The 11,755-nt window shown below is 41.8% G+C and overlaps 2 protein-coding genes across 3 annotated transcripts in view; one reads left to right on the top strand and one right to left on the bottom strand.

Annotated features, from left to right (window-relative positions):
• The window catches only part of egfem1 (EGF-like and EMI domain containing 1), a 56,435-nt gene that overhangs the window by 25,830 nt on the left and 18,850 nt on the right, over positions 1–11,755 (top strand). For both annotated transcript variants that reach the window (XM_083914614.1, XM_083914613.1), the window contains exons 10-18: positions 265–402; positions 541–663; positions 1,080–1,202; positions 1,286–1,525; positions 1,637–1,765; positions 4,947–5,075; positions 5,489–5,617; positions 10,761–10,895; positions 11,371–11,505. In XM_083914614.1, coding sequence (XP_083770740.1) covers positions 265–402; positions 541–663; positions 1,080–1,202; positions 1,286–1,525; positions 1,637–1,765; positions 4,947–5,075; positions 5,489–5,617; positions 10,761–10,895; positions 11,371–11,505 — 1,281 coding nt within the window. The remainder of the gene's footprint in view (positions 1–264; positions 403–540; positions 664–1,079; positions 1,203–1,285; positions 1,526–1,636; positions 1,766–4,946; positions 5,076–5,488; positions 5,618–10,760; positions 10,896–11,370; positions 11,506–11,755) is intronic.
• LOC310947716 (EH domain-containing protein 2-like) lies at positions 5,664–8,662 on the bottom strand. Its single transcript, XM_083914628.1, has 6 exons — positions 8,389–8,662; positions 8,094–8,270; positions 7,741–7,838; positions 6,890–7,302; positions 6,638–6,802; positions 5,664–6,535 (listed from the first exon to the last, which is right to left on the bottom strand). The coding sequence occupies exons 1-6, from the start codon at positions 8,607–8,609 to the stop codon at positions 5,975–5,977; spliced, it is 1,635 nt and encodes a 544-aa protein (XP_083770754.1). The 5' UTR covers positions 8,610–8,662; the 3' UTR covers positions 5,664–5,974.

Here is an 11,755-nt window from a genome sequence, read left to right as displayed (position 1 = left end):
TAGAAATGAAAATAAAACACCTCATAGAATATCCCCAAAATGTCCAGTAGTTGGTATGTACAGTTAAAAAGCAGAAAGAAACATACTTTACTTTCTAATTCCATTGTTGTTTGATCTATCTGTGTGTCTGGATTATTTCCTTCTCCTCATCTGCAGCTGGGACAAACAAAAAAGTATTGTCCTCATAAATGCCTTGTAACTTTGTTCTCATGCTTCAGCTCTGGTTATGCACTTTAATTGTGGTTTTGCTCCTCTCTCCTCCAGGCATTGAGATGGAGATCATCAACAGCTGTGAGAAGAACAACGGAGGTTGCTCTCATCACTGCGAGCACACTACCAACGGCCCGCTGTGCTCCTGCAACCACGGCTACCAGCTGGACCAGGACAGGAAGACCTGTGTAGGTAGGAACTTCTCTTCTTCTGCTGAACTTAGTTGTCTGTTTTTGTTTATTTATTCCTTTTCTTTCATTGTGACTTTCTGCTTGTGTCTTTCTGGCCATCTGTTGAAACCATCTCTGTACCACTGCGACCCTTCCTCAGATACTGATGAATGTCTCAGTGGGGAGTCCTGCTGCCGTCACTTCTGTAGAAACTACCCTGGTGGCTACGAGTGCAGCTGCAGATCTGGCTACAGACTGAATCTAGATGGCTGTGGCTGTGATGGTAAGAGTGCTAGATTGTTAGCGTGGGGCTTTTTAGTGTTTTCTAAGTTGTGGCACAAATTCCCTGTGGTCACATAGAAACTTATTGCTTGGAAATTAAGCTTTTCAAGGCCATTTCAGAGCATTTTGCTCACTAAGGGGCAAACTTAATAAAAGCTAGAGGAACTGCCAGATGGGTAAACAAAATTAAATCAAAGGAGTACACTGAAGTGAAGTAAATGTAATCTCCTTATCTAATTGAAAAAAAAAAACGATTACAAAGCCCAACTGCGCTCGATCCGCACGACCTGTCTGCCATTGCATGTATGCACCACTATTAAAAACCTGTTGCGTTTACCATGCAACCAATGCTGTGAGTTTTGCTGCTATTGCTCTTTCGTTCTCTTAGCTGTGCATTGTTGTGTATTCTTCTGTCAGACATTGATGAGTGCCTTGTAGAGACCTCAGGCTGTGAACATGACTGTGTCAACACCCTGGGAACATATGAGTGTTTTTGTGAACTGGGCTTCCGCTTGGATCAGGACCAGCATTCCTGCATTTGTGAGTGACATCTGCATTATAGTTATGTGTTTCATAAGCCATCTAAAATAAAAAGACTGTAACTTTGTACTTGTTGTATTTAGCTCTGTATGGTAGAGAACTGGAAGAAGATGAGGAGGAGGGGGAAGAAGAGGATGAGCAGCTGGAGGTCCACAGATTACCAGACCTGCTGTTCCGCAAGGCTCCTCAGCTCCTGCAGTACACATCAGCCTTGCGCTCCCGTTATGAAAGTGATGATGATGATGATGGTGGTGGTGACAGTGAAAAAGAATCAGATATCCAGAGAGAGCGTCGAGGAGAGCTAAGACTGGTCAGCAGCATAGGTACAGTAGCATGAGTGATGATACTAAGATGTATGCCTGCCCTGCTCAGAAATCAAATGGATATCTTTTTTTTTAAATTAACCTAATTTCAGGTGCCCATTTCATTTGCAGTGTGTCTAGATGACTCGTTTGGGGATGACTGCACTGTGAGCTGTGAAGACTGTGTGAATGGAGCGTGTAGTGAAAACAGAGACCGATGTGAATGTACAGCTGGATGGACCGGCATCATCTGCAACAAGAGTAAGTACGGTTAATTGGACATTCTACTTCTGTGCATTGTGTCTTACATATTTTCTCTGTTACACAAATTCTTCCTGAGTGCTGCAGTGGGTTAAACTCCATGCAACCTCTGTTAGGTTCGTTACACCCAAAGGAAGAAGTTGGAGCATATGCAGAAGATGGTAGTTAAAATATAAAGATCTATACTTGTCAAAAGTTGGCGGCAGTCAGCGCTACTTTCTGCTGACACCCTCTATTCTGGAAGACCCATGACAATCTCACCATCGCTACTCTCCTCAAAGGGCCTGAATGTTTAGTTTTTTCTTTAAGTATCCACATACTTGTGTCCTGTGACTATTTAAAAGGAAGGGTTTGGTTAGCTTAGCTTAGCATGAAGACTGGTAACAGAGGAAAACAGCTAGCTTGGCTCTAGTTGAAGCTAACAGCTAAACAACAGCTAGAAGCTAAAAATCTGCTCACCAGCACGTCTAAAGCTCCACTACTTAACACGTTATATTTCATTCTTACTTTGTGGTTTTACAGGACTGTTTCTTGGCCGGGAGCAGTGACTTCCTGCTGTCTGCTGGTTGCCTTGTTAAGATTTAACTTGTTGTTTTTACACTTTGGGCATAAACAAGATATAATGTGTTAATTAGTGAGTCGGTGGTGAGTGGTAGGCAGATTTTGCTATCTTAGCAAACTAGCTGCTTTCCCTGTGGAGTCTATACGCTAAACTAAGCTAACTGGCTGTCATATTTACCATGTGAGAGTGGAATAGATCTTCTCATCTAACTTCTTGTAAGAACTGTAGTGCTAATTAGGTGTTGTGATAGCTGTGGCTAGCAAGCCCCCAACCAAGTGCCTCTCCCTACATGTTGCATTAAACGTAAAGAATGTGAGCTGTTCTTTTCTGTGTGAATGCAAAATTTCCTAACTGGGGGTTGTGGGTGTGTTTGACTCACCCGCCACTTCACAGCTGTACACTCTGGACACTAGCCTTGGGTATAGCTTCCATCGCTCCGGCAAGCCTGCTTTTCAGTTGCTAAGGTTAAAAAGGTGTATATAGAACATTGGTACGTGGTTGTGTGTGGGAAGACTGTTTTCTCAGTCTCCTTGTCTTTCTGAAATGCCTTATCTCCAGCGCCCTCGTCGTGGTGTCCGTTCCAGTTCCGTAAGTCAGTGCTGACCTTACATCCTAATGTCTGCCTAAACCACGTCGCTTATTAAAATAAACTAATATAGCATAAATCAGCTAATATAAAGCATCTTTTCCAAAGCTGCCAAACTCTTTCTTCATAAGTTTGGGGAATATTTCATTTTGTAGACTGAAAAAAAATAAACAAATTGGCGAGAAGATCATCATTTATGCCCAGATCATGTACTTGACAGGTGGATAATGTTAACAGTACAATCCATACAACCTGTTTTCCCCCAAAGGTCTATTTAAACCAACCATAGCAATGCGGTCTAGGTTTTGAGAGAGATGAGATAGCTCCCTGCGTGCATCGATGCAGGGCCATATATCAAAACATGTCCTTTGTGTGGGAGGCTGGGTTGTTTATGGGTTCCAAAACACAAGAGCACCAGGGGAATCATTTGGTCTGCTACTGGATCGAGGCCAGAGCCCACAGCAAGAGCACAGCCTGAGGCCAAGGATGTCCACTACTGGGTTAGAAAGCAAGGCTCCATTGTTCCCATCCAGCTCCAAGATTTATGGCTGTCTTTGGTCTGAACCCGAGTCAGGCTGGTAATCATAAGAAGAGAGCCACGTGGGACAAGTCCGTAAGAAGCAATCTGTCATTTTAGAAACATGCTCCTGTGGTGGCAGTATTCAGATGCTTACCCTGGAGGTGGAAGCATTGCACATGCAATGCACATGGTAAGCATTTTCAGGTGGAGAAGATGAGCAATATTACCGACTGAAGCAAATATAAGGAATAGGTAGACAATAACATAGTTTGGACTCTGTATGGCCTAAAGTAAATTATTTTTATAACTTTCATACCTTACTTAAGTAATGTAAAAAAAACAACTAAAACTAAAACTATTATTATTTTGTTGTGCTTGAAACTGAAAAGTGATTTTTGATATAACTTTGGACTGTTTCTGTTGGGGAACATTATTTGGACCTTTTGGACAATTATTCTTAAGACATTTTCTGATGCCGATTGTAGCTCATCGTGCAATAAACTGATTAAGAGCGAAATGAGTTTGCATTGTGGCTCTGATTATTGCTTGTAGAATTGTGTTCCTGGTGATTTTGTGCTGAAGTGTGTTCATGAATGTGTTAACGCTGATTCAATTATCCATGTGGGGATTGACCTTTATTACGAACCTCATCATTCAATTGTCTGATTAAACAACGGCTGACATGCCAAGAAAAGAACATTCAGGCAATTCTTGTGTTGGAAACACATGAAATGATTAAATACTTACAGGCCAAATGAAAAAGCAAATGGCATGTAAAATCATATCCCAACTTGTCACATTGTTGGTGGACAAATAAAAGTATTTTTTGCTATTCAAACAGCTGTTTTCATAACATGCCTCAAGGTGCCTTAAGAAACACCCCAGTGTCAATTCCATCATGAAGAAGCAGAATCAATGGCCTATAACCCCACCCACTGCAGTGTTCATTTACTTTGGTTGAGTTAATTTACTTTGGTTGCGTTTCCAACGTACACGTCTGGTGCGTGTGAGAGAGAGCACCACTTAATCTTTGTATGGAAAAAAGTTCCTTAACTTATTCTCTATACTTTTAGTCCATTCTGCTCCTTCATTTACTGTATGTAGTAATTGTAATGTCTTTTTAATGTGTATAATGCCATTTCCTCCATAGATTATTTTAAACTGTCTTATTTTCCCATGGAGTGACATAAAACTGCTGTGGAGAAAGTGCAACAGAATTTAAGCACACCTTCACTCGGATGGATTGTAACACTTTAGCACATCTTTAACAGCCAGCTGGTTCATGCTGTAATTGGTAACAAGGCCAGAAAGATTAAGGGTGTCGGAGGGTAAAAGACAGGATGGAAGGTGAAAGTGTTGACTGACTTTGGCTGCGTTACTTTCTCTTCTCTCGTATATGAGTCTGAGTTTCAGTGTCAAAGGAATTCCCCAGTTTGATTCATTAAATTATACTGCAACTGTCAAGGTGTCAATGCTCTTTCCTCTTTTCTCTCTCCCCCCTCTCCCTCTCCAGCTTGTCCACAGGGGACATATGGGCAGGCCTGTAACAGCCTGTGCCGTTGTCAGAATGGAGGCTCGTGTGACCCTGTGACCGGGAAGTGTTTGTGCCCCCCTGGGGTACAGGGCCTGTTCTGTGAGGAGGGTCTGTATACGCACGCACTTTTACCACTTAGCATGAAGCAATATCTCCTTATGACCCTGTCATAGGTTGTGCGTCTGTTATAAGCAGTATAATGGAAGAGTGAGTGAGTTCATCCTCCAAAGTTGTTTTTATTTCAATATTTTCAGTGATCTGAAAAAATAAAACCACAATATTTCAGAAGACAGGAGCGGTATGAGCAGTCATTTTGCCTTTATCTTATAACTTACCTGTAACCCACCAAATTCATCTTACAACCCCTTGTAGGGGTCCCGATCCCCATCTTGGGTACCAATCCACTACATTGTCCTTCAGTGTGTGCTGACTTTGATCTTATTATAATGATGCTCCTATAGTGGAGCTTGTTTTACAGAAGTGGCCATCCTATCTTAAAGTGGTGTCATTCATGTTTATAGGTTGTCCAAGGGGTTATTTTGGGATGCACTGCAGAAGAAAGTGCAACTGTCCCAACAACGGACATTGCCATCGTCTGTATGGAGGCTGCCTCTGCTCTCCGGGCCTATATGGCCGCTTCTGCCACCTGCGTAAGTACCAACCTAACCTCATAATACCTACTGCATAATGGTGATGATGATGATACTATCATAAACAATGAAATAATACTGGCTAGTCATCTTTACAAGTTTAATACCACTGATCAAAAATACATTATGTGAGATATGAGCAACTCTTAAGTGTAACGCAACAAAAAATATATATAACCTAAAGGACATGAATGGTAATCTTTAGGTATTGCTTTTGTGATGATTAACGTACAAATGGATAAAACCTCGGTTCGGTTTTTTAAACTGCAACTACTAGATAAGGTTATATTTCGTAAATTATGTACAAACTGTACAAACAATGCACACAGGGCCTCAGCTTCCTTTGAATGTCATGTTTTACTCTTCATCGCTGGCTGTACTTAGTCGTTTTGAGGGTGGCACCAGGTGAGAAGGCAGCTCTCGGGGGAGCCAGTGGCCCTCCAGTTTTCCCTCAATAAGGTGGACGGCTAAAGCGAACTCCTCATTGTCCAACATTCCATCGCCATCTACATCAGACAGCCTCCAGATATGGGCAAGCACGGAGTTGGGCAGAAGGGTGGTCGTCATCCACTCTTTGACTTTGGTGCCACTCAGTTTGCCCCCGTTTGGGCTGAGGTTGTAGAAAATCTCATCGTACTTTGGCTTGTATTTTTCCACCGCCCACTCGTCAAAATCAATCTCGCTGCTCTCGTCATCTCTTCTGAGTTCCTTGAAAGGATCTCTCTTGTAATGCTCAGGCCTGAATGTTCCCAAAAATTCACCATCCAACACACTAGGAAGGGATTTCTTCCTCAGTTCTTGTTGTTGAAGTAAAGGCACCAGGTTAGCTATGTCAGTGGTCAGGAGTTTGTCCAAGGAAGCCATCAGACTTGGTTTTAGTGCCTTAAACTTTGAGAAATCTTGACCCAAAAGTTTCTCCTGGAAAGGTATACAATCACATGTAAGGCTCACAGAACAGATCTAGGTGAATAAATCATCATAATATGGTATTTAGACAGCAATTAAAAAGTAATATTCCACCTGCATCTTGGTGCAGTCAGGAAAGTCTCCAGCTGGGACTCGATGCTGTTGCTGGATCTTGGTGAAAATCACAGGAAGCTGGTAAATCAGATTGTGTTTCTTGCTTTGTTTGCAAAAAATTGTTGGCATCTCCTGCTTCAGGTAGCTTATGATGTGGGCATGAGCCTGAGAGATTCGGAAAAAAAAAATCACCATATCTGCATCTCAGTTTGAAATTATTAATGTAGTTGGAATTGAACAGAGATCTCTTACCCTTACTAAGCGTGCCCTCTTCACCAAGTCATTCAGCTTGCGTACTGCTGCATTGCGCGGCAGGTTCCTTATGTCTGCCAACAGATCTTCCTCCTCCAGTTCAATCAGCTGGTAGTGGTCACACATCTGCCTGGGCTCTGACCAGAAAGATCCGATGTAAACCCGCAAGATCTCGGGGGTTCGAAACACTTTCCCCAGCGACCACATGAGGGCACCGTACACTCTCATGAGCTGCTGCGAGTCTACTCTGTCAGCCTTGTTGAGAACCACACGCAACTTGTCCTCATAGCCACATAGGGCCCCAAAGGCCCGAGTGAGCTCATCAGAGAACTCTAGTTTATGTGCATCAAACAGCAGGATGATCCGATCCACTCGCTCTGCGAACCAGCGCAGTACTGCTGGGAAGTCGTAGCCTGGGGAGAAGGAACGATAACACAGGGTTTTCATTAAGGCTGTTTGTAATGGGAAAAGCTTCACTGCCTCAACACCTAGAGGAGCATGCAAATCCCAGTGGCCCTCATTGGTAGCAAGCCATGTCAGTTACACCCATAGATTAATGTGTTCATAAAACAAGGCAAAGAGTGCTCAGTTTCTTGCTGCTTGTCTCCTCCCAACTCATTGGTCATATTACTTTCATCTGCTGTTCTTCTGACTTCAAAAGTTTGAGTTATGTTAGGCTGAACATTATTATTTTACTGTATCTGCCATGACTCCACCTCACTAAGAATTTAAATCCTCCTGACAGCAACAATGCTTTCCAAAGTTCTTGAACAGAATATAATGGAAGTAGAAAAAGCCCCATTTATTCCTACTGACATTGAAAAGGAAATTAAAAAGGTATTCTGTCTCACCCCGGCTCAGTTTTCTTTTAGCGGCAGTTAAGATGCCCGGTGTGTCAATAATGCTGACACTTTCCAGGACTTTATTTGGCATCTGAACGCACTGAAATCTGCAAAGAAAAAAGAAGGCCTCAACATAAAACATTCAAATCTCTTTCATTTAATGAATAATATCGGAATAGCTTTACACTGTAACATTTGTTATAATACGTCTACGCTATTGACGGCAGAACATTGGCAAAAATGTTAAAATATCCACAAGTAAAAGGAATAAAAATTAAAAAAGGAGGAGGGACACCCCCCCCCCCCCGCCCCCCTCTCTTCCCCTGTCTCTCTGTCTCAGTCTGACTGTTGTTTCTAATCACCTATTCAGAAAAGCATTTCCAAAAGGGTCGAGGTTGCGAAAAGGCTTTTTCGGGTCCACTGTGAGGGCATTGCCAGGGATGACTCCTTCTACCTGTCCGTACATGAGGGCAGTGAAGCAGTCGGTGGTTGGCTCTGGCCCAACTCTGCTACCAGGAAAATCTTGTTCTATGAGATACCTGAAGTCCAAACTACCATTACTAACAATTTTCACGTCCATCACATTGGTGCAATACATTCAGCAGAATACATGAAAAAATCTGCCGTTTTAAACAACGCGGATGTTCTGATTCTTACCTGATAAAAGTTGTCTTTCCTGTTGAATACTGCCCCATAACCAAGACCATTGGTTTGTTGTCAAACTCCGCATCCTCATAGCTCGGGGAATGAAAGTGTTGGAAAGAATAGTATTTCTCTATCGGCAATAGCCTCTTAAAATAAAGATTCTTCAGCTCCTCTGTCACCATATTGACTTCACCCAGTGTTTTAGGGTTGCTCCTGAGCCTCCGGATGGACATGGCGATGAATATTTGCTCTTAATTTTCTCAGTGTGGAAGCTGCTCACCCTTCTGAGACCGAACCAAATAATGGAAGAATCTGTACAAGGAATATTATCAGATTCTCACAGCTGTCTGCTCCATCCTGCAGCGGGACATTGAGAGGGTGGAGAGGGTGTAACCAGAGCCTGCAGCTGCACCTAACATAAAGCCAATGTCGAGAGGGACAGGGTGGAGAAGAGTTCATTTGGGTTTTTTTTGCATTGTTGAGTAGGGAGAATCTTGGCAAAATTCATGCAGATTTTTCACTGTGATCATGCAGTGTTAAAAGTAGTATGTAACACTCCATCTATTTGTTAAATGCTAATGTGATAAAGTTTGCAGAAAACTACAGATAACACAACAAAGGAAATTGCCAAATAGTCGGTCTGGTCTCAAATTAGATAATAGATGAATGACGTATCACCATTTTTCACGAAGTTCTATAAATCAAGTGAAACAGGGCAGTGGTCACATCACTAAAACTTACAGAAGTCTGTTGTTGTGATAACATGGTGGTCAGGAGTGTTTGTTAAAATGTAATCTGAGAGTAGAAAGGGATTCATTTCAACATTCTTTTCTTATTAACCATCACCACCTAAACTTTAACAAACAACCATTGCTATGAGAATGTGCTTTCTTTGCTTAACCTTAGAGAAAAAACATAACCGAAAGTTGATTTAGTGCAGTAATACTGTCGGTTTTGCCGCTTGCTATTCATAGGTATATAAGTATAATTCTTGTGTATATTTGTACAATATCATGCACAGTGAGGGAAGAGGTACTTAAGTAAAAGTATCAATATCACAGTGTAGAAATACTCTGTTACAAGTAAAAGTCTTGCATTCAAAATCTTATTTTGGTGAAAGTGTGTATTATCATACTTAAAGTGTAATTCCGGTTTATTTGCATTCCAGAGTCTTTTTCGGCATGAATATACATCAAATAAGCCATCAAGACAGTTTTTTTTCATCGATCAACTACAGAGATATCCTGGAGAGTTACTAGCAGTCAGACATGTCTAACACTGAGTAGCTTGGCGGAGTGCTGGACCATCCAAAATGGCTTTTTTAAACACTAATATTACTCAAAATAGCACCAAACCTCTGCAGTAGCATGATAAGAGTCCCTACACATAAAACGAAGCACCAACAATGTAATTAGTGAACCCAGAGTGTTTTTTTTACAATGCTATGAGTCTTAGCAGAAGGCTCTGTTCATATTGACAGGCAGCCCACACAAGTCAGTTACTGAATACAATGGAGTTCAGTTCAAGGAGGAAAGTACTGAACTGAACTCCCGTGCACCCGAGGTACTCAGTGTAATCCAGGTCTGGCTGTTAGCAACTGTCCGGGATTATTCTGTTAATAGGTGATCAATGAAACAACTGTCTCAATGGCTTATTTGATGTAAATTCATGACGAAAAAGACCACTCACTCATCTCAGCACTCATCTTCAACCGCTTATCCGGGATCAGGTCGCGGGGGATGCAGCTCTAGCAGGGTACCCCAAACTTCCAGAAAAAGGCCATGGAAGGCAAAATATGCCGGAATTACACTTAAAATCACTCATTATGCGGTAAAATGTTCACTGTTTTACTGCTGCATTAATTGTGTGGGCTCACTACAGTATATACTGTTGGGAAGTTTAATCTACAGCAATGCATCACATTCTATAAGATCATTATATGTTTGTAGTATCGCTGTCCTGTGAGAACCATGTATCTCTAAAAGAAAAACAGCCGTTTTCATCTTTGGGACGATGCATTTTCCAGCGGATCCAAGAGGGTTTTTTAAGGTTAAGAAGTATTTTTTTTCAACCCATAAAAGAACACTTCATTCTTCAGTTCATCAGACAAATTCTAATTCAGAAACACCAATTGATTGAACAATATGAAGAATGATGAAAAGTAGTTTTTACTCGTAACTTAAGTGTAAAAGTATAATATTTGCCTCTAATGAAGTAGAGGAAATACTCAAGTAAAGTACAAGTGCCTTGAATTTGTACTTAAGTACAGAACTGGAGTAAATGTACCTAGTTACATTCTACCACTGATCATACAAACACAAGAACATCATCGGCCTAACTCTGGCTTTTTGTCTGTTTTCATCCGGATCTCCTCCGCCCCTCAGCCTGTCCCAGGTGGACGCACGGTGCAGGCTGTTCCAAGGAATGTGGATGTGTTCAAGAACATTCCACTGGCTGTGACCCCAAAACAGGGAGCTGTTTCTGTAAGGCTGCATACCACGGCCCACAGTGTGAGAAAGGTAGAAGCACTTCACAAAACACATACTGGGAATGAAAGGAAGATTTTTTTAGTTACATTTTATTCACACAGTTAACATTTTCAGGTCAAATGTCTAACTTTCACTTCTCAGCCACAGGTTGATTTAGAGTACATGTTACTGTGTTGACCATTTCACAGCTTGGAACGTCATAAAGATCCAAGTGTTTTTCCCGGTGCAGTAATAGGATTTTTGCAGTAAAGTGTCTGTAGCTGAGGGGAAATATACTTGGAGCCATGCTGCTTCCTTGCAATGCAGTGTGTAATGTAATATCCTTAAAGGAAAAGCAATTTAAGAAGTTGCTGTGATTACTCTTTGGGACGGTGATCACAGAATCAAGTCAACCCCTAGTTACGATTCTAATGTCCTGTCTCTCACAAAATGATTCTTACTGTGCTTTGAGATTGTCTGTTAATCTTCTCACTCTGGTTGTGTATATATTTCTGTCCCAATGTAGAATGTGAGCCAGGCTTGTTTGGAGCAGGCTGTGAGCAGCCATGTGACTGTCCAGGTGGAGGGTCATGCGACCCCCGGACTGGAGAGTGCAGCCAGCGATGTCCTGCAGGCCTCCATGGAGATAAATGTCAGCTGGGTGAGACAGAAAACTGATATCATTCAATTTAAATCAAACTATACATGCTTGTTAATGTAAGGAACACAGTCAAGTAGCACATCTGGCATAACTATAGAACTGTTTTAAATACAGAACTGTGAATGTATGACGCCCCCCATTAAAGCTCGACACCACAGCGCTCTCATGTGGCCATAACTTTTATAGTAAAGGATCATTGTCTTACTGTAAGCGTGTGTGTGGAGTATGTAAAGTGCGTGGGCTCATAGAC

Source organism: Echiichthys vipera, assembly GCF_963691815.1.
Source record: "Echiichthys vipera genome assembly, chromosome: 5".
Taxonomy (NCBI): domain Eukaryota; kingdom Metazoa; phylum Chordata; class Actinopteri; order Perciformes; family Trachinidae; genus Echiichthys; species Echiichthys vipera.
Note: the sequence above shows the minus strand (reverse complement) of the source record. Positions and strands in the feature narration are given on the sequence as shown.

Coding starts and splice junctions, on each gene's coding strand:
- LOC310947716 (XM_083914628.1), bottom strand. CDS start 8,609: ATGTCCATCCGGAGGCTCAGGAGCAACCCTAAAACACTGGGTGAAGTC. Junction 7,303..7,740: donor TAAAAGAAAACTGAGCCGGG/GTGAGACAGAAT, acceptor CCTTCTCCCCAG/GCTACGACTTCCCAGCAGTA. Junction 6,803..6,889: donor AGAGGGCACGCTTAGTAAGG/GTAAGAGATCTC, acceptor CGAATCTCTCAG/GCTCATGCCCACATCATAAG.